Raw genomic sequence first — 22,013 nt, forward strand, 5'->3', positions numbered from 1 at the left:
TGAGCTGCTCTAATGCTCGGTTATACAAATGTCCATCAGCCCCCTGCCATTCCCCAAAAGGATGATGGTGAGCTGTAAGAGGAAGGTAAGTTCAGCTTGCAATCCACTGGGTTCACATTCGCATGAGCCTGGGGTTATGACTACTATAGTCACGGTGCACTGGTCTGAAAGTGTCATTATCGTACCCTGGCAACCTACCAGACAACAGTGCATCCAATTTCGTATCGTTATACGTGAATCATTTATTATACTGTACACGAATATTATTATACACGAATCACACGTGCACCATATTATACACAAAATCGGATGCACTCTTGATGGATAGGTTGCCAGGGCATGATAATGTCATCATATTCATGCGCCATGACTTCAGTACTACTAGTGTGCACTAAATAGTCAGACTATTTTCAATCCACCCTGGCATGACCATGACTAGGTTGGTCTAACTTTCCCAAACTAACTACTGAACTGTAAACTAACATGAACTAGCCAGATCTAAGCAAATGATCTCAACCCTGTCTATCCCACCCTCTCTGGCCTAATCTCCTCAAACCTCTCCTAGCCTAATGTAACCAGAAATAATCTAACACCCTAGAATGGTCCAAGTAAGTGATCTCAACCGTTTCTAACCCAACCTCTCCAACCTAATCTAACCAAATCTAATTGCACCAAATCTTCCCTAACTTATCCTGACCAAACCAATTCACCCTACTTAATCTTAGCTAACCTAAACTAACCCCTAATGCAACCATTCTGACTTATACTAATTTAATGGATGCTAACTTGACTTATTTTAACCTCATCATTGCCATCATCATCAACAGCAGCAGCATCCTGCCTTTTTTTTCCATTAAATTTAAACCAGATGCATTTTATAACTCACAAAACTATAGATCAGTAAAAACTAAGCACACATTTAACCCACAAAAATAACACTCCACACTAACTGTACTCCTTTTTTTTTTCACATAAAGGGTGACCTGTGGAATTTTTGAGAAATTTCAGGAGGTTATTCTAAGGCTAATTTTAGGAACTAAATGCTGAATCAACAAGGGTACATTTCTCAATGGTTATGTAGCAATATTTACTGATCATCTTGTGGGTGAAAACAGTCTCTCTCATAATTAACCCTTAAGATCATTAGTAATGGTAGCTCTGTAAATGTTAATAATTCGATTCACACTGATATACCGTCATCAGGAACTGCAGCTCCTTGACTGCAGAGAATGGGACCCCCATTGTTATAACATTTACTCCTCAAAAACAGCCCAAGAATAACCTCCAAAAGTTCCTCACATTTCTTAGAACTGCTCTCTATATTATCCTATTAGAATTCCCATGCCTATCATTTTGTATCCATATTATTCCTATTATTATCCTGTCTGTCATTCTGTACGCATACATTTTTTTGTTGATGTTAAGGCTTCATTTTGACCTCTGACCCAGGAAGATGGAGATGGTTATTCGTATTATTATCATGGTAAGAATTGTACATTGTAAATAAAACTTTGTATGACCAGCACTTTATCTTTTACTGGTATTATTAGCCTAAAAGAAAATGGATAGATATGGTAATGTGTGTGAGAAAGAGAGAAATCGGAACTAATGAAGCTAAGGAACTGACAAGCGATTGCACTGGCTAGATGAATTTTGTATGGACAGAATTTGGCACCAAGTTTAACGTGAAAGTCGTACGACTGGTTCTCAAACTGGTGTGTATGAAGCTGTGTGCAGAAGGTTTTTTGGCCTATCAGGTGGAACCAGGATTATGGGGGGACAGAGGTGAGTGAGTGGGAGTGTGGACTGTTCATTGATGAACTATAAGCACGCATGACAATGCTTTTTACGTACTTAGGATGTGAGGGGGGGTGATTCATAATCTATGTCATTGTACTGAATATACATTAAAGTGAACTATCCAAACCTAATTTTAATACATGTGATAACAGATGGGGCTACAAGCAGGACAACCCCCCCTCCTTGTTTACTGATTACTGAAAAGTGCACTTGTAACAAACTGCTTAAAATGGCATGAACTATCTATTGCCAGACGCCTTAATCCCGTAAGAGGTGGCCACAAACAAATTGTCTCCACGTCGCCCTGTCCCCCGCCATTTCACTGCCCTGCTCCCAACTCACACCCCCCTCTCTCATATACCTCTCCACCCCATCCCTCCACCTCATCCTTGGCCTCCCCCTCCCTCTCCCCCTCTCCACCTCACTCACATACACTCTCTTCATCAGTCTTTCACCCTCCATCCTCTCCACATGGCCAAACCACCTCAGTGTATTCCTCCTAACGCTTCCTATCACATCCACATCCACACCACAATGCTCCTTTATATCCTCATTTGTCAGCCTGTCTCTCCATGTGACTCCACAGGCTGCTCTTAAATAACTCATTTCCACTACTCTCACTCTTGACTTGTGCCCCTCCAACGACATCCAAGCTTCACTTCCATACGTTAGACTTGGTATCACAATACCGTCATGTAGTAACCTTTTCACTTCCATGCTCACTTCCGTTTCTTATCACTGCTTTCAAGGAACCAGCAATCTTTCTTCCCTGCTGTACTCTTTCAAGCACCTCACCCTCCAAACCTCCATCTCTACTCATCACACTACCCAAGTACTTAAACGTACTCACATTTTCCAATTCCTCACCATCCAACCTCGCTGTACATTCACTGACTTCACCTCTCTCAAAGACCATCACTTTACTCTTCCCTACATTCACCTTTAGATTCTGTTTCATATACACTCTCCCAAACTTATCCACCAAGCCTTGCAGCTCCCCTTTGTCTTCACTCAACAACACAGTATCATCTGCAAACTACAGCACAGGGAGTTTCCAAACACTACCCCCTCCCACCAGGGCCACTCCAACATCCACTACCCTACCTTGTACCTCTTTTATTACCCCATCCATGTACAGATTGAACAACCATGGAGACATGACACATCCCTGTTTCAACCCAACCTTCAAAGAGAAAAATTCACTCAGTTCACCATCCACATGCACTGCAGCCTTAGCACCATCATACATACTCTTCACAGCATTCAGCAACTTCCCATCTACTCCATATATTCTTAATACTGTACTTTCCACAATCCTTGTCTATCCACCCTGTCATATGCTTTCTCCAAATCCATGAAAGCCACATACAACTTCTTTCCCTTCTCTAGAAACTTTTCCACTAAAGATCTAAGAATGAATATCTGATCTACACAACCTCTTCCCTTCCTAAAGCCTCCCTGTTCTTCTCCAACTAATTCCTCTGTTATTTCCCTAACTCTGTCAATCAGTATCCTACCATACACTTTTCCTATTATACTAAGAAGACAAATGCCCCTATGATTACCACACACTTCTTTTTCCCCTTTTCCTTTGTACAAGGAAATAATTATACCTGACTTCCAATCCTCCGGAACTCTACCTTCCTCTCAGGCCAATCTGCACATCATCTACATCCATTCTACTACTCTCTCCCCCATGCCTCAACATTTCACTACACACTCCATCAATTCCTGGGGCTTTCCCCAATTTAGCTTTCTTCATTGCTTCCTCAACTTCTATCCTACTGATTTCTTCCTGTCTTCTCACCTCTCTTCCAGCCATTCCCCAGCCATTTATACTCGCATCACTTCCATCCTCTATGTTCAACAATTCCTTAAAGTGTTCTCTCCATCTGCTCACTTTTTCTCCCTTCTCCACTAGTAATCTACCATTTTTATCTTTCACTCCCCTGCTAACTTCACTTCCACCCTGTCTTACTCTCTTCACCTCTTTCCAAAACATTTTCTTACAGTCCCTCCACTTCACACTCAAATTCCTTCCAAATTCCTCATCCACTCACTTCTTACTCTCTCTTACTAATCTTTTCACCTCTCTCTTTCTACATATAACTCTCTCTTCCGCCTCTCAACTTCTTTCACGCCCCTATTTCTCATCCATTCATTGTATGCTTTCTTCTTTTGTGCCACAGCCTGTCTCACCTCTTCATTCCACCGCGCTGTTCCTTGCACCCCCTCCGTCTTCTCTTCATCCCACACACCACATCACATGCTGCACATATTTCTTCTGTGAATATCCTGCACATACCTTCCACGTCCCCTATCTGCTCCAATTCATATTTGCCCAATCGTTCCTCCACTTCTCTCTTATATTCTGTCTTTTTCTCATCCTCTTGTACCCTTTCCACTCTCCTTGCAAATACTCCTTCTTCCCGTCCTTCCCTTCTATTTCTCCATCTTTTTTGGATCTTGATTCTGGCCACCACCAAGTAGTGGTCTGAAAGTCCACTCCCCCAGCCTCTATAAGTTCCTGCAGCCATTACACATCTTCGCATCCTTTCATCCACACACACATAATCAATCATTGCCTTTCATTCAGTTCACTACCCACCCTTCTCATCACTCGCCATGTATACCTGTGGATCATTTTATGCCTGAAGAGGGTATGGGCTATCACCAACCCCCTCCCAGCACAAATGTCCACTAATGCACTGCCATTTTCATCTATCTCAGCAGACACACCCCACTCACCAACTATTCCATCCACCTTCACATTCCCTACTTTACCATTCATGAACTAAATGAACATATTAATTTCACACCATTAGTTAGGCATATTTCTGATATAACTGCATATATTCATCATTACCATCATCATCATCATCTAGACCTCTTCCCACTTAAGGATGAGATGAAATAAGGTCCACACAGCAAGGAAATAAAAAAAAAAAAGAAAAAAAAAAGGCAAAGGAAACTAGGGATGTGCTGATAGTATCAGTATCGGCCTTTTTTTTTTTTGTAGTATCGGTATTAGTATCAGCAAGGTAAAAATATGGCCGATACTCCGATACGTTTCTGGTTTTTTATGTGTTTCAAGACACTCATGTTTCATGACAATGATATATTACATTACAATTACATGTATGATGTAACATTATCATATATTATTGTATATCGGCCCAGTAAAACAAATAACTCAAAGATAAATGGCCATCCCTTACGGGATTATGGTGTCTGGCAATAGACAGATAGATAGAGAGATTACTATATTGCTCCTGCATTAAGAACTCCCACATTACTGGCATCAAATAAATCAAAATAAAATCAAATAAATTAAATCAAAATAAAAAAGTCGGTATTGGTATTGGCAAAGTATCGGCCATTTGTTAGTATCGGAGTATCGGTATCAGTATTGGCTGAAAAATGGGTATCAGTATAAGCCAACATCTTGGTATCAGCACATCTCTAAAGGAAACTAACCAAAAATCTGCACAGCTAAGTTAGCCACACTTGTTCATATACCACGACTAAATGTGAGGAAGTATTTTTTCACATGCAGAATAGTAGACAAATGGAACAACTTGCCAAGAAAGGCAGCAATGGTAAAAACAGTGAATGCTTTTAAGCCAAAGATCGATCCATTAATAAGGCAAGTGTGGGTGCACCGCATAAGCCAGCGAAGGCTTACTGCCCCGACCACCTCAAGCTCACTGAGGTGGAGCTGGTAAGAATACTAGTAAGAAAAACATTTAAGCCTACGAAATCCTTACTCCATCCCACATGCATAAATATGCAAACACAGGCGTTTCACACTACCTACAAGTCTGTTTAATCAATGTTAACACTCAACGACATAGCCTGTATCTCGGTCTGGTCCCGTCTCAGTAATACAGTACCCACTTGTATCATAAACTTTCAAACTGACGCATCAACCTACCTCTTTCCTGCCACCAGGTGAATGTATCTGCTTCCATAATCCAGCATGTACAGTATATTTATTTGTAAACACATTTAAATAGCCGAAATTAAAAGGACATCAGCTGTAATTGTTTATTTTGTTCCAGCAATGCGGTCAGTAGAAATAATGATCACTCTTTTCACTTTTAGATTTCAAGTTTATTGGTAAAAATTTATCCTCGTATTTTCGTTACGTAGATGAAGAAAATAACTACTCCATACTAAAAAAATAACCGATTACAAGCTTTGTTTATAATATTTTAAAAGACTTCACACTAGTCTAAATAGTTCTCTTCCGGCGGCCATCGCTGTTTATATGTGATGGCGGGAGGTTTAAAAATCAGCAGTTCCTTGAGCTGAAGTACAGTAAGTATACTAGGATATCATAATTCCTTGGTGATTCAGATGGACACCTTCACATGATGGCACTGCTATAACAGAGCTGTTGCACTGGGAAGTTATAAAAACGTCTCTCAGCTCACTTATCCCCGAAACGGTAAATGTAAACTGCTAAAGGGCAACTTGAGCCTTCAGTTCAGCTAGTGTCACGTTTCAGATGAACCAGGAGCTAGTACTGTAACAACAGCAACAGAAATCTTAAGTTCTGTATCAGCAATATACACGTGGCTATTTACAATATGTGCAGTTCGCTCAAGCAGAGGTGTGACGAAAAGAATAGACATACACTCGCATCTTTTCATCTCGATTTCTGCCTCCCTTTTCCCCTCCTGCTGTGATATTTAAGTACAGATTTCGCAAAACTTTTTCATAAAGATTTACACTGCTAATTGCACAGTAACATCTTCATGTTCTTGTGGTCTCAAGCTCATCCGAAATGTGAACCCGGTGGACTACATTCTTAAGTTTTCCTTCTGCAATCCACCATCCTCCATTCGGGTGATAATGAGTGAATTATGGGAGATTAATCCGTGTAGACTAACCAGACAGTTAAGCTCTCTCTCTCTCTATCTATCTATCTATCTATCTATCTATCTATCTTTCACTCATCCAATGCGATCTTGCTTCATAATATTGTCCTTGAGAAATCCAATGAAGCATAACACAAACATAAAAAATATACGAACATCGTGAAAAAACAGTAAATAAAAAATAAACTGTCCAAAAAACGATACAAATATGAATATATATAAACGACGAATCATTTTTCTTTTTTTTTTTTATACTGGGAAGTAAATATTTTGTGAAAAAGAACGAATATTTGTTTTTTTCCCCTTCTTCGTATGTTGAAGTGCTTGATGCTGAAGTTTTCATTTTAACTTGGCCTAGAATTATATATATATATATATATATATATATTTATATATATATATATATATATATATATATATATATATATATATATATATATGTTAAGATAAATTAAAAAAGGAGAGAGAGAGAGAGAGAGAGAGAGAGAGAGAGAGAGAGAGAATATCATCATAATCTCATCACCGTTATAATAATAATAATAATAATAATGTGTTTGTGTGTGTGTGTGTGTGTGTGTGTGTGTGTGTGTAATGATCAGTTTCATAACCATTCTCTCGCTCCTTCCTTCTTCCTCCCTCTCTCCCCCTTTTCTCCATCCCTCCTCCTCCCTCTCCCACCCTTCTCTCACATTTTTTCCCAAGTACAAATTCTGTGATCTCTCTCATTTCAGTGGCTGCCAATCCATCCTTCGCATCACACTTGCCACTCGCTCACTCTCTCCACGTCTCTCGTTTTCGTAAGTGGGTTTTCTTTAAGTCCTATTTTAGGTAGCTTTGGAAACCGTAGTTCCTCTTCGTTGGAGAGTTATTCTACATATTACATCGCATTATCTCTTAGTTATTATGTTGATATATCAAAGGACTGAAAAAAGCAAGGGAATGTTAAGTGTCCATCTGTTTTTCTGTCTATCTATCTGTCTGTCTATCTATATATATGTTTGTCTCTGGCATGTCTCTGCCAATCTCTGTTTATCTATTCACCTATCTATCTGTCGCTGACGAGGGGCCTACACGTGGTTGCAGTGTGTAGCTTGACTTGGTCAGGCTTAGCAGGTGCGGCGTCCACCCAGGAGCACCCCCCCCCCTCCCATATTTCCCTGCACCTCGCCGTTGGAAGGGCCCTAGTTCGACCCTTGTGATCGAAGCGCTGTCTACCACAAGGGAACGCCGGATCACTACACGGTGTATGTACTGTACTGTACCTGTAGGACGGGATCATAGAAGCAGTTGCTTAACTGTGGTCAACAGGTCTGCTCAGCTAGATAGACGGGTTAAGCAAGAACAACAACAATACCTACCCGTACCCACCTACCTACCTGTTTGTCTATCTGTCTATCTGTCTGTCAAACCGCAAAATAGAGCAATCAAGTATAATTTAGCGAAGATTGTTGTATTTTCGTCGTAAAAAGCGACAATAACGCTGCTTATCACGCTTTTTTCGTACTTTGAGGTTACAGGTCACGCATGCATGAAATTCTCTCTCTCTCTCTCTCTCTCTCTCTCTCTCTCTCTCTCTCTCTCTCTGCCTTTTTATGTTTGCAACATGTACAGTATACATAGTCTTGGACAATTTAGAATACACTCTCTCTCTCTCTCTCTCTCTCTCTCTCTCTCTCTCTCTCTCTCTCTCTCTCTCTCTCTCGATATTACAGCGTCTGGAAGCAGCAAGAATAAACTTTAAAAATTAAGATATAAGAAAATAAATCACCGCTAGGAAGGAGTTAAGGATTACTACTATTGTTTTTTTCATATGAGAGAACTGAGCCACTCTCACGAATTGAATAATCAGTGATGATTGCACGAAATTTGATGAGCCTTCAGTCTCCTTGGTTACGAGTCAACTCAACCCTTCAATCTGACTACACTTTGCCACCAACTGAGCTAGAAGGGGTTACGGATCTTTGTCATAGGAGCCTAAGAGCTATTACTGATACCATTATTCATATTTCAACTAATTTATTCTGTTTCAATAAATGCCCAACGATTTTACTCAGCTGAGTCGTGGGAACCTGAGAACGTGAGAGTAGAGCATAGTAAAAAAATCAGGTTTAAGGTACAAATTATAGGAATATATAAACCTGAGAGAGAGGGGGGGGGAAGAAAACGACCACGCTTTTTTTTCTCTCTCTCTCTCTCTCCTCTTTTTCTTCCTGGACTTCACCTGTAGGTTTTTTGCTACACCTTTTCTGGTCCGACTTTCAATATTGCTCTCTCTCTCTCTCTCTCTCTCTCTCTCTCTCTCTCTCTCTCTCTCTCTCTCTCTCTCTCCACACCCAATCCATAATGTTTCAGAGCCGAAATTACAAAGTGTGTGTAATTCACCGGGTCGGTCAGGATCACTTGATGGTCGTGATTGTCAGCTTTTACCCTCCCGGAAGGGAGCTGAAAGCTCATATAGTCCGATCTAAGGGCAAAGCTGTGACCTTCACACACGCACACACCCATCCCCTTGCTCAAGGGGGACAGTAACCACCCACTTCGTCAGTGAAACTTTTCGCAACCTGAGCGAGGCGCGAACTCCCGTCCACCAGTTGGCAAGCGGGTGTGTGTGTGGTAGAGAGGTGAAGAAGGATGGAAGGAAGGAGGGAAAGAATGAAGGAATGAAGGAAGAAAAGAAAGAAAGAAGGGAGGATGAATGGAAGGAAGAAGGGAAAGAAGGAAGGATGGATGGCAGGAAGGAGGGAAGGGAAGAAGGAAGGATGGAGGAATGGAGGGCGTAAGAGAAGAAAGGGAGGGAAAGAAAGAAAAGGAATAAGAAAGGAATGGAGGAGTGTAAAAGGAAAAGAGGAAGGAAAGGAATATTAGAAAGAGATGGAAGGGAGGGGGGTAAGGAAGGAGAGAAAGAAGAGAGTAGGAGGAGAAAGGGAAGGAATAGAGAAAGGAAGAAAGAGAGAGAAAGAGATGTAAGGAAAGGGAGGAAGGGACGGACGGAAGGTGATTAACTGATCCCTATACCCTCACCCTTTCTCACACCCTTTCCCTTCCCTCTCCTTCCTTCCTTCCTTCCGTCCTTAATTCTATAAATTCTTTCTTTCTTTCTTTTTGCCTTCCTTCTTTCTTTCCTTCCTTCATTCAATCATTTCTTCTTTCCTTATGTCCTTCCTTTCATTTCCTCCTTCCTTGCTTTTTCCATTATCTAACCGTCTATCCAGCTACGAACCCCTATCGTTCCATTAACGTCTCTCTCTCTCTCTCTCTCTCTCTCTCTCTCTCTCTCTCTCTCTCTCTCTCTCTCTCTCTCTCTCTCTCTCTCTCTCTGTGTGTGTGTGTGTGTGTGTGTGTGTGTGTGTGTGTGTGTGTGTGTGTGTGTGTGTGAGAGAGAGAGAGAGAGAGAGAGAGAGAGAGAGAGAGAGCCCTTGGGAATAGGTTCAGCCACCTGGAGGTCAGTTTATCTTAGTGACCAATCGTATTCTTAAGTGGATATTTATTTTTGGCCTCTGTGTGTGTGTGTGTGTGTGTGTGTGTGTGTGTGTGTGTGTGTGTGTGTGTGTGTGTGTGTGTGTGTGTGTGTGTGTGTGCCTTGTCTATTTTTATATATTTCCTGCCTGTTTCTCATTTATTTAATTGGTAAGTACAATTCTTTCACCGACAGACCCACTATGTAATCCATCCATCTATCCATCCACCCATCCATCCACCCATCCATTCATCCGTCCATCCATCCACCTATCCATCCAACCGCCCACCCATCCACCCATCCATCCACCTATCCACCCATCCATTCATCCATCCATCCATCCATCCACCCATCCATCCACCCGTCCATCCATCCATCCATCCATCCATCCATCCATCTATCTATCCATCCATCCATCCATCCATCCATCCATCCACCCATCCATCCACCCACCCATCCACCCGTCCACCCGTCCATCCACCCACCCATCCACCCGTCCATGCATGCATCCATCCATCCATCCATCCACCCATCCATCCAACTATCCTTTCATCCATTCGTCCATCCATCAGCCAATCTCTTTTTCCTATCAAGATTGTCTGGGTCTGGCAGCTGATTTCCATTCTTATTTTTGTTATCCAGGAAAGTCTAGGTTTAGTTAATTTGTTTTCTTTATACCAGGTTAGAGCCAGTTGGGTTCATCGATTAGTTAGGCTAGATTAGGATAAGTTAGGTTAGATCAGGTCAGGTTAGGATAGGTTAGGTTAGGTTAGGATAGGTTAGGTTAGGTTAGGATTTGTCAGGTTAGGTTACGATAGGCCAAGTTACTTAATTTGTCAATCACAAACATACGAGTAGAATTTTAGCCTTGCCTATGACTGACCTTTGCCCTATTGCTTTCAAAATAGATATTCTTCGTTCTTGCCTTACCCTCAACCTTTTCACCAAGCTTTGTTTAAATGGGATCAGTTCTGCTTAAATCAACCTTGCCATATGACCCTGACCTTTGACCTATTGCTCTCAAAATCAACAGGTCAGCTCCTGGGAAGACTCAGTCCTTCCACTTGTAAGTTCGTCCAGATCGGATCAAATTGCTTGGCTATTTTGTTCAAACACACACACACACACACACACACACACACACCGAACAAAACAATACGCCGATCTCCCTATCACGAGCGCTGGTGTAATGAAATAAAAAGAAAAATGTGTAAAATGGAAAGTGAAAAATGAACATGAAAAACACGTCATGGTACCAAGAAGGTCCAGCATAAATATACCTTTCCTTTGGCTTTTCCGTCAGTGCACCTCTGGACGTCGTGGTGGGTGTACGTCGAGATTTCTCTGAGCTGGATTTCGGTGTTTGTGATTTTTTGTTTACCTCCGTGAGCGTATTTGGAAGGTAGATGTTTGTTCGTAAGGTATGTGTGTATATGTGCGTGTGCGTAAGATGGGTTGCGACGTGTGCGTGTATGTAAGATTTATTAGTTCCTTAGTTTTATCTGATGTTTAGCACTTGTGTGCCTATTTTTATTTCTCAAGAGCGTGTCTTAGAGTGTGTGTGTGTGTGTGTGTGTGTGTGCGGAAGGTAGGTTGTGAGTGCATGTGTGTGTGTGTGTGGGTGGGTGTGTGCGTCCCGTTTATAATTAACCCATAAAATCATCAGCAATCACTGCAGCTCCAAAACGGTTGAGATTTGGACTCGCATACAGGTTTGCCAGTAAACAGCGCACCACTAGAAACTCAGCTCACGGTGGTTATGTGGTTCAGGCATGGTTCAGTCTGCTGGTGTGGGTATGGGTGTGACGGTGGGCGTAGGAAATGAATGAACTTGGGGAAGAGACATCAATACCTTTGAAACCGTCCCCACATCACGCAAAAGGACAGAGTATTATGATGAAGGAATAAGGGATGAAACCTGAAATTGATAGTCAGGCAGATAGATAAATATTGATAGATAGATAAAAAGATAGGTAGGTAGATAGATAGGTATACAGACTGAATGATAGACCGTCCGACCGAAAGACAATTGGATAGAGAGAGAGAGAGAGAGAGAGAGAGAGAGAGACAGACAGACAGACAGACAGACAGACAGACATAACAACTATATCGATTAATAGATAGGTGAGTAGATAGATATGTGAAATTACAGAGTTGGTTTAATATTTACGTGAAGGAATGCACATAGAGAGAGAGAGAGAGAGAGAGAGAGAGGTATGCTGGATGTATGTGCTTCAGTGACTTTGAATGAATGTAGGCCTTCTGTGTGTGTGTGTGTGTGTGTGTGTGTGTGTGTGTGTGTGTGTGTGTGTGTGTGTGTCCCAAATGATTGGTCAGATTTGTGTGCGTTTGCTCGTGTTCCAGTTTATGTAAATTAATTCATGTACGTATATATGTATGCATGTACGAATGCGTGTGCCTCTATGCATGTATGTATTTAAGAAAAGTGAGGCAGGTTAGGTAGCTACGTAACAAACACACACACACACACACACACACACACACACACACACACACACACATACAGAAAGGGAGAGAGAGAGAGAGAGAGAGAGAGAGAGAGGGAAAGAAAGAGAGAGGAGAAAGGGCAAGCCAGATTATTTATCGGTACCTGAAATACACTCACACACCTACGCACATACGCACACACGCACATAAAAACAGACACATTACCCACACGGAGGAAAGAAGCTGGACCTGTGTTGTAAGAGAGAGAGAGAGAGAGAGGGAGGGAGGGGGGGAGTTGGAATGAAAAAGAGATAAGTAGATAGGTCGTTTGATAGATAAATAGATTGAGATAATTAGATATATTGAAAGATATACAGATAAATAAATAGATTAATAGACAGATAGACACAGACAGACAGACAGATAGATAGATAGAAAGATATTGATATGTTATAACAGAGAGAGAGAGAGAGAGGAAAAAGTGGAATGAAGGACGCGACATCAAGACAGAATGAGAGAAAGCAAAAACTGGAGGGAGAAAAAGAGGGCTGGTGGAGTTTTTGTTCTCTCTCTCTCTCTCTCTCTCTCTCTCTCTCTCTCTCTCTCTCTCTCTCTCTCTCTCTCTCTTTACATAGAGAGATAGATTAATATATATGCACTGAATCTCTTTATGTAGTTTATATCTTTCTCTGAGAGAGAGAGAGAGAGAGAGAGAGAGAGAGAGAGAGAGAGAGAGAGAGAGAGAGAGAGAGAGAGAGAGAGAATGCTATTTCCTTCCAAAAACACTTTCTCTTTAATGAACGAACGTGTTTAGCAACGCACGAAGGTGAAACTGATGGGGATATGAAAGACTAATTAGGAGAGTGTGAAGGTAGGTGAAGTGGGGGAGAGCAAGACTGAGGATGAAGTGGAGGGATGGGGAGAAGTATACGTATGAGGGCAGCTTGATTGGGTACGACTCTCTCTCTCTCTCTCTCTCTCTCTCTCTCTCTCTCCATCAAAGGAGTTTAAATATGTTTGTTTTGCCTAAGGAATGTTTTAAGGAAGGTGACAAGAAAGAAAAACACTTTCACGAATTTGCTGTCATTAGTGTGTGTGTGTGTGTGTGTGTGTGTGTGTGTGTGTGTGTGTGTGTGTGTGTGTGTGTGTGTGTGTGTACGTAGTTATCCAACATTTAGTTTTATCTAAAGAGCAGATACTACCACTACGCACACACAGTATACACCAGCATACACGGCAGAAACTTACATGAGAGAGAGAGAGAGAGAGAGAGAGAGAGAGAGAGAGAGAGAGATTGGCTATAGATTGATATGTAGACAGACAGATAGATGGACAGACAGACATACAGATAGACAGATAGATAGACAGACAAACAGATAGATAGATAGGTTTCTCTGTTTAACAGTTCCTCTTTCTCTGGTCATATTTAACACTGAAGTTAGCACCTGGAAGTGTGTTGACTCTCTCTCTCTCTCTCTCTCTCTCTCTCTCTCTCTCTCTCTCTCTCTCTCTCTCTCTCTCTCTCTCTCTCTCATGTAAGTTTCTGCCGTGTATGCTGGTGTATACTGTGTGTGCGTAGTGGTAGTATCTGCTCTTTAGATAAAACTAAATGTTGGATAATTACGTACACACACACACACACACACACACACACACACACACACACACACACACACACACACACACACACACACACACACAGAGGAGCCTATCTTTTTACCTTCACCTTTTCTTCTGTTCCTCCTCCCTCCCCTCCAGACAGTCAACTCTTTCATGTCCAGGATAACTCCAGTAATATATTCCATACCAGCTTATTGGGCTGAGAACTGGTCATAGGAGATTGTGAGTGGTAATACGGGGCGGTGGATTCGAGACATGGCGCCTTCAGAAAATTCCATTACTCCTTTGCCCCACTCCTCACCACACCTTAAAGATAACGAGACAGGTAAGTGGTCTGTCTGTTACTGTTCTTATTAGTAACATCATCATCATCATCATTATTATTATTATTATTATATTATTATTATTGCTAATACTACTACTACTATTACTACTACTGCTACTTCTACTACCACTACTACTACTACTACTACTACAATTGCTGCTGCTACTGCCCCTGATTTTATTATTATTTTCTTTTAAAAGCAATATGCTCGACGCTTACGTACTCGATATTTTCATTACCCTTGTTCATCTCCTCACCGTATAGAGTCTTATTCACCCCTGTGTGAAGTTACGCATTCTTCTGCAGGGGAGATCACCACACATACAACTCTTCTAAAAAGGCTGGAGCCACGACATTCTCTCATCAACTCTTCTCCTCTTACCGACTCCCTTACTCTCTGTTTCCTTGCCTCAGTGTTGCATCCTTGTCCTTCCATTGCTCTTCAGTAGTGTCTGCTTGCAATTCTCTCCATTTACATCGGGCACGCAGTACTCATGTAGCAATGCTCTCTCACTTCCTTACTATCGATAGTTAAATCCTTCATGTATGGAACTGGTAATGTCTGGAAGCTTTTATTTTTTGTTTTTGTTTTTTCAGTCTCTTATCCTCTGCCTGTGATATCCAGTTTTTTTTAAATGTTATGTTTCCAGGCACATTGTAATGGGCAGATCTTGGTTTTGCTCTCTTTTTTGTTTAGTTTTTCCCGAAAGAAGTTTGTTTTTTTACCTTTAACCTTCAGCTTCTTTTTCTTTCGCATAAAAAAGTAATATTGTTTCCGCAATCATCCACTGAGGAATGGAATCGATTCTCACACATTACGTGTATATCTGACTTTTATCTGGACACAGTTTACTTACTAATTTCTTTACATTGATTTCTTTTGATTGATTATATTGATTACGTTAATTATACTGTATTGATTTCTTTATGCTGATTTTATTTTTATATTCACAGAGACACTGAAAGAGCTGCGAAGAATCGGAATCAAAGCCGGCCTTATAACCATCCTAAGCCTTTGTTATGGCCAAATGACTGTGGCAACCCAATTACCCCCAGACCCCAGACAAAACAGCTGGATCATCATGGCCTCACCTTACCCCGTGTTAGTCTTCACCCTGATCTATATTTACCTGGTGACCTGGTGGGGGCCGCTCTATATGGCGAAGAGAAAAAGGGAGCTTGCTGGGGTCCGGAAGCTTATGGTGGCGTATAATGCTTTCCAGGTGGTCTTCTCTGCTTGGATATTTTACGAGGTGAGTGTAGATAGATCAATAGATGAAAAATAGATAGACAGATAGATAGGATGATATATAGATAGAGAGGGATAAGACAGACAGACAGGCCAACAGACACACATAGACAGAGTTAGACAGGGGGGAAGAGTAATATCAGTGGCAATAACAGTAATAACACCTACGACTATTACTATTGGCAACCCCCTACTATTTACTTCTATTTTCCCTCCCCACAGGCAGGGATGGGTGGATGGTTCGGTGACTATTCGTTCGTGTGCCAACCCTGTGACTATTCTCAAGCTCCACAGGCTATTAGGGTAAGTGTTGACTATTTTCTGATGGCTGTGTTATTGGCGTTTGGGTTAGATTTGTGTGTGTGTGTGTGTGTGTGTGTGATTTTTCTGCTTTCGTATTAATGAGTTATATCTGAAGTAATGGGGATAATTTGTAGTAGTAATTTTGATAATATACTTAAAGACATAGTGAAGTAAACTAACAAATTCTTTTTAAGGTATGGGTATTCTGATTGGCGCCCACGCTCCACTCACTCGATGTAGTGCTGCCTTAAGGTAACTCTACACTGTGTGGCAAACCAAATGGCTATCTGTAACCCAGGAAATTTACTTTACTGGGTGCTAACTGTATAACCGAATGACGCCTTGTGGTTTAGTGAGTTTAGTTGCTCCCAAGTGTTTATATGCAATGAATTGTGTAATTGAAGTATATTATAATAAACGCAGGACAAACTATAACTACTACTACTACTACTACTACTACTACTGCTACTACTACTACTAATAATAATAATAATACAGTAAGAATAATAACTTTAGTATTACAAATTCAGAGCGATCCAGATTGCTTTTCCATCGTTTGTCCTGGATCATTTGATTTTACATTCCCAGTCTCACACCCACACCCACACCAGCAGACTGACCCATCCAAGCAAGACACGAGACACTATCAGGGGGAATTCAAGTGGCTGGCTTTTAAACGTGATAATAAATGGTACGAGTATATTGTTTTCGTAACTCAATTAAAAGATAGTAAAAATAAATGAGTGAGGAAAACTGATGGCGTGGGCGGAAAATAGTGATATTGAAGATGGTGTGGAGACGGTAAATATTTTAGTGTTTATTAATTCTGGATTATGAGGGAATTAATAGGAATTGGCAAGGGCCTAATGAGAGAGGTTGATAGATAGGTAGATAGATAGATGGATGGATAGGTGGGTGGGTAGGTAGGAAGGTAAGTAAATAGATAACTAGATAGATAGACAAATATTAGACAGATAAATAGCTAGGCAGGTCGACAGATAATTAGGCAGATAGACATATAAATAGGTAGACAGACAGAAAAATAACTAGACAGATAGACAGACATGCAGAGAGACAGATAGACCCACCAACAGAGACAGTTACTAAAAGTTATATAGAATGTAAAACTAATATCATATTCCTTTTCCAGATGATGCACTGTGCTTACTGGTATCACTTCTCGAAATACGTCGACTTTGCTGACACTGTGAGTATAAAATTTCTCTCTACACACACACACACACACACACACACACACACACACACACACACACACACACACACACATATATATACATACATGCACACATATAAACGCTCTCTCTCTCTCTCTCTCTCTCTCTCTCTCTCTCTCTCTCTCTCTCTCTCTCAATGTATGTATGTATGTATGTAAGTATGTATGTATGTATGTGTCTTTCTGCTTGTCTGTCTGTCTATCTATCTATTTATTTATCTGTCTATCTGTCTATCTATCTATTTATCTATCTGTCTATGTGTGTGTACATATATATCCTCGTGTATGTTAAACTATTAACATTTATACGTTTATCAAAAGACACTTAAAGAAACATAAGGAAATATAAAAGTGAAATACGTAAAATAAACCACTAAGAAATAGATGCTAGGAAGCTTCCACTTCACCTACAACGTCATCCGTACCTTTTTTTTTTTTTTTTTTTTTTTTTTTTTCAGATATTTTTCGTGGCCAACAAGAAGTACGAGCACATATCTCTACTACACATGGTACATCATGGGCTTATGCCTGTTAGTACATGGTATGGTGTGAAGTATCACCCAGGTATGTACTAGGCACTTGGCTTCACTCGTAAGCAGTACAAAGGATAGTCTGTTGCATAGGCGTTAGAGACTAGGAAGGAACTGTGTCTTTTTCAGAGCATTTTCTTTCCTTTTTGGAGGGGGAGGGCAGATCCGTCTCACAGCTTACTCTTTGCTCTGAAAGGAATTATGGGTAAACCTGTTTGAATCTTCTGGGATACTATTCTCCTTAATGTTTTGAGGTAAACTGATTTAATTACTTCTGGTTTATTTTGATACATCCTCATTTACTCACTCTCAGCTTTCATGTACACACAAATCTCAGCATGAGTTTTTAAACACATGAATTACTTCAGCATAAATTATTTGAAGATCTAGGCAAGTTCGAGCACCCTCCTGTCCCCCCACCCCCCAGGTGAAACAGCTGCCCGTACGCTTATGATCTGTTGGGTATCGTATGTGGCTCCATGGTATTCATTTTTCCCTTACTTTCACTGTGGTCTGACAGTGACGTGCACAGACAGTTTGAGGGGCAGGGGCTCTGTCTAAAAATCAAACCGTACCACACATTTTGCCAGTTACTTTTTATGTGTGTCTGACTCTGGGAACAGACTTGAACCCTCTCCCTGAGGCCCAGCAGTCCTCATACCTGCAGTACGATCGTATGATGTGTTTAGTACGTAGGACTCCTGGGCCTCAGGGAACAGCCTGTAAAACCTATACCCAGAATCGAACACACACAAAAGACAAAAACGTAAAAAACTGATATTCCCTGTTTTTATGTCTCCAGGAGGGCAAAACACATTCTTCGGGTTCCTCAACACCTTCGTACACGTGGTTATGTATCTGTACTATCTCCTGGCGTCCATGGGCCCGGCTGTGCGTCCATACTTGTGGTGGAAGAAGTACCTCACCAAGTTACAAATGCTGCAGTTTACCCTCGTCTTCTTTCATGCATTCCAGGTAGGTGACAATCTCTGGTTCGCTCACCTTAACATTTTTTGTCTTTTTGTAGCTTATTTCCCGTTACCCAATGGCAAAATTATGAAAGGACAAGACTATACATCCTCCTGAAAGCACTTCTTCGTGACAAGCATCATATTCTAAAATCAATCTCAGCATTTAAGATGGACAGATGACAATCTTTGCCAAGTCAGAATGAGCTTGGGGTAAAATTGCCGTCCCTCCATCTTGAATGCTACGCTGGAGCAATAGATTAACACCACAATATGATGCTAGTCACGAGGAAGTGGTATTGAAAGGATGTACAGACGCAGCATTGTCATACCGGTACTCTGTCAATGATCTACAGGAAATGAGTTGCAAAAAGACGAAAATCTTGGGCAAGTGAAAGTAAAAGAATAATAGATGATGTGCATGATTGGTGTAAAGCGGTTTGAACGTGGAGAAAATGTGAAGAACGGATGATGAATGAATGAAGGGAGGAAGGAAGGAAGGAAGGGAGGGAGGGAAGAGGAAGGTAGACTGGAAAGATGCAAGGGAGAAGGAAGAAAAGACGTCATGAAAGGAGGAAAGAAGGAAGAAAAGAAGAAAAGAGGAATGGAAGGACAGAAGGCATTCAGGAAGGAAGTATGCAAGGAAGAAAGGGAAGGGGGACAGGTTATAGGAAAGAAAGGAGGAAGGGAGGAAGGTAGAGAGAAAGATGCAAGGGAGAATGAAGGAATGGCGGGAGGAAAGAAAACACTAAAGGAGAGAGGAAGGATAGAAGGAGTGAGGAAGGAAGGGGGGAAGGAGAAACAAAGGGAGAGAAGAAGGAAGGATTGACGGGGGAGACGAAGGAAGGACGAGCATTAAAGTTCTAGTGAAGATTGTGTGTGTGTGTGTGTGTGTGTGTGTGTGTGTCAGTATTAATGAACTAGATAGACAAGTAGATGTATATAGATAGATAGGCAGATAGATATGTTTAATATTTTAATGTATCTTCGACTACTCATACCATACTAACAAATGCATTTCTCTCTCTCTCTCTCTCTCTCTCTCTCTCTCTCTCTCTCTCTCTCTCTCTCTCTCTCTCTCTCTCTCTCCAGCCCCTAGTGGTGGAGTGCAAGAGGGTACCACCAGTGTTGATGAACTGGGTAGGACTCGTTGCTGTCATGTTCCTGCTCCTCTTCGCTGACTTCTACATCAAGGCGTATCGACGAAGGGTAAGATCATGGACTGAGACCGTCCAGAACATTGAATATCGCCCCAAATTACCCATGACGATAAGAAAATGAGGCAGTCCATTTTTCTGTCTGGGAACTTCAAGAATAATTTTTAATTTGCCCAGATTTACCCTTTATGCTAAGAAGATATTACATTTTTTTTTTTCTGTAATGCTGTTATTGTTGTTTTTGCATAACCCCGGTCTGTCAGGCTGAGCAAACCCGTCGACCACAGATAAGCAACTGTTTCTGTGGGGCTGTCCTACAGGTACAGTACAGCACATACACCGTATAGTGATTTGTTGCCCCCCCACCGGGTAGGATTTGTTTGTTGCTACCCCTTACTGGATTAAGGCGTCTGGCAATAGATAAACATACATTATACTAACGCTTTTCCATTTTATTTGTTCTTTAGGTAAAGTCTGACCACAAAACTAAAGACACAACGAACGGCATCAAGAACGGATTCGCCAGCGGATTCAAGAACGAATTTGCAAATGGCAGCTGCAATCACTCCCCATCCAAATCTGAAACATCCACGAATTCCGAAGCCAGACGGAGGAAGCAGTCAAACGGAGATATTCCTCTTTTGCTGGGTGAAACGGGAGAAAGGAAACTGAGGAACATACATTATTAAGATCTGGAAATTATATAACAGTAACCATCGTAAGCGTACGAGGCGGAGGGTGTGGGGGCGGCAGTCCCCTTCAGACTAGGAAAATGTGTCTATCGGGGCACAAGCTTTTTTTTTTTTTTTTTTTTTTTTAGCAGATCTTTCTGATGGTGTACTGGTAACTGTGAATGGAATTTTAGTTAACTCTATTAGGCTTCCCATACTGTTAAGAAGGTATTCTGGTTATTGTGTAAACTGATTTAACTGTATTCAGTTTGCTCTGATACATATTCATTGCTCGCCAGCAATTTTCATGTGAATATAAATCTGAACATGAGATTCTAGCCATATAAATTGCCTACACCTAAATCATCTTTCTTATATACTTATATAGTCGTGTACTATACATAATTAGTAGTAAATGTTGAAGCTCAGGCCAGTGAAATGCCAGCCTGTAGGCTTCAGTTTGAGCATTTGTTTTGATCCATTGTTTTTGCCACATCCACACGATTCTCTCCAGCCTTGAGCAATCTCGGGGAGTGAAGGGGTAAATCAAGTGTAGATTTAGTACAGTAGTAATAGTAGTAGTAGTCGCCCCAGTGTCGCCTTGTAGTGGTAGTAGTAGTAGCAGCAGCAGCAGCCTCAGGTTCGCCTAGTAGTAGTAGTAGTGGTGGTGGTGGTGGTGGCAGCAGCAGCAGCAGCAGCAGCTCCAGGTCCACCTGAAACATGAACCCGGTGAACTACAGCATGAAGCTACCCTTCTGTTTTCGCCTTCCACATCTGGGTGGATAGAGAAGTGACTGAGGGACGTTTGTATAACCAGGCAATGCCACCGCTGTCCCTGCGTGAAGGATCCCTCACCACCACCTCGCTATTCCATATCGAAAAGTAAAATCGTTTGAGGTTTAAAAAATAAAATCCAAAACACGTCATTGGTTTGAAGGGGTTCTTGAATATTATATAATGCCAATGATGTTCACGGAAGATAATGTTAAGGTGTAATAAGGAAAATACCAGTAAACTGCTTGGAAAGAAATCAATTCCTTGTCATAACTTAGATATGTTTTGACATGATGAACCAGACAAGGAATGATACTGCACTTCTTTCCTTGATCTTCCTGCAGAAAACAGTTATAGCATTTAAATTCCTTGTCGTAACTTAAGATTTATTCATGAAGGTAGAACAGGACGATGAGGAAGAATCTACAGCCTCCTTGTCCTTCCTGTAAATCAAAACCTGCGTTACAACAGGGAATTGTTTGTAACTGCGTTGTGTATAGATCAAGAACGCAGAAAAATGGAGGGTAGAAAAAATGAGTAATTCTGAAAAAACAGCGAAAATATTTGAAAATTAGAGAAAAGCAAAATGGTTCG

General features: G+C 41.2%; 2 protein-coding genes across 2 annotated transcripts in view; both read left to right on the forward strand.

The window, feature by feature from the left end:
• LOC145391250 (HMG box-containing protein 4) overlaps positions 1-22,013 on the forward strand; it is a 186,101-nt gene that overhangs the window by 115,210 nt on the left and 48,878 nt on the right. The gene's annotated exons all lie outside the window — the stretch shown is intronic.
• LOC145391165 (very long chain fatty acid elongase 7-like) lies at positions 11,491-20,726 on the forward strand. The gene is made up of 9 exons (XM_080265844.1): positions 11,491-11,542; positions 14,399-14,533; positions 15,488-15,786; positions 16,005-16,085; positions 17,236-17,292; positions 17,778-17,883; positions 18,652-18,824; positions 19,910-20,026; positions 20,442-20,726. Exons 2-9 carry the CDS (start codon positions 14,464-14,466, stop codon positions 20,661-20,663), a joined length of 1,125 nt encoding a protein of 374 aa, XP_080121970.1. The 5' UTR covers positions 11,491-11,542; positions 14,399-14,463; the 3' UTR covers positions 20,664-20,726.

The sequence above is a fragment of the Coenobita brevimanus genome, chromosome 17 (genome assembly GCF_032717465.1).
Source record: "Coenobita brevimanus isolate Jiangsu-jjx chromosome 17, ASM3271746v2, whole genome shotgun sequence".
NCBI classification, from domain to species: Eukaryota; Metazoa; Arthropoda; class Malacostraca; order Decapoda; family Coenobitidae; genus Coenobita; species Coenobita brevimanus.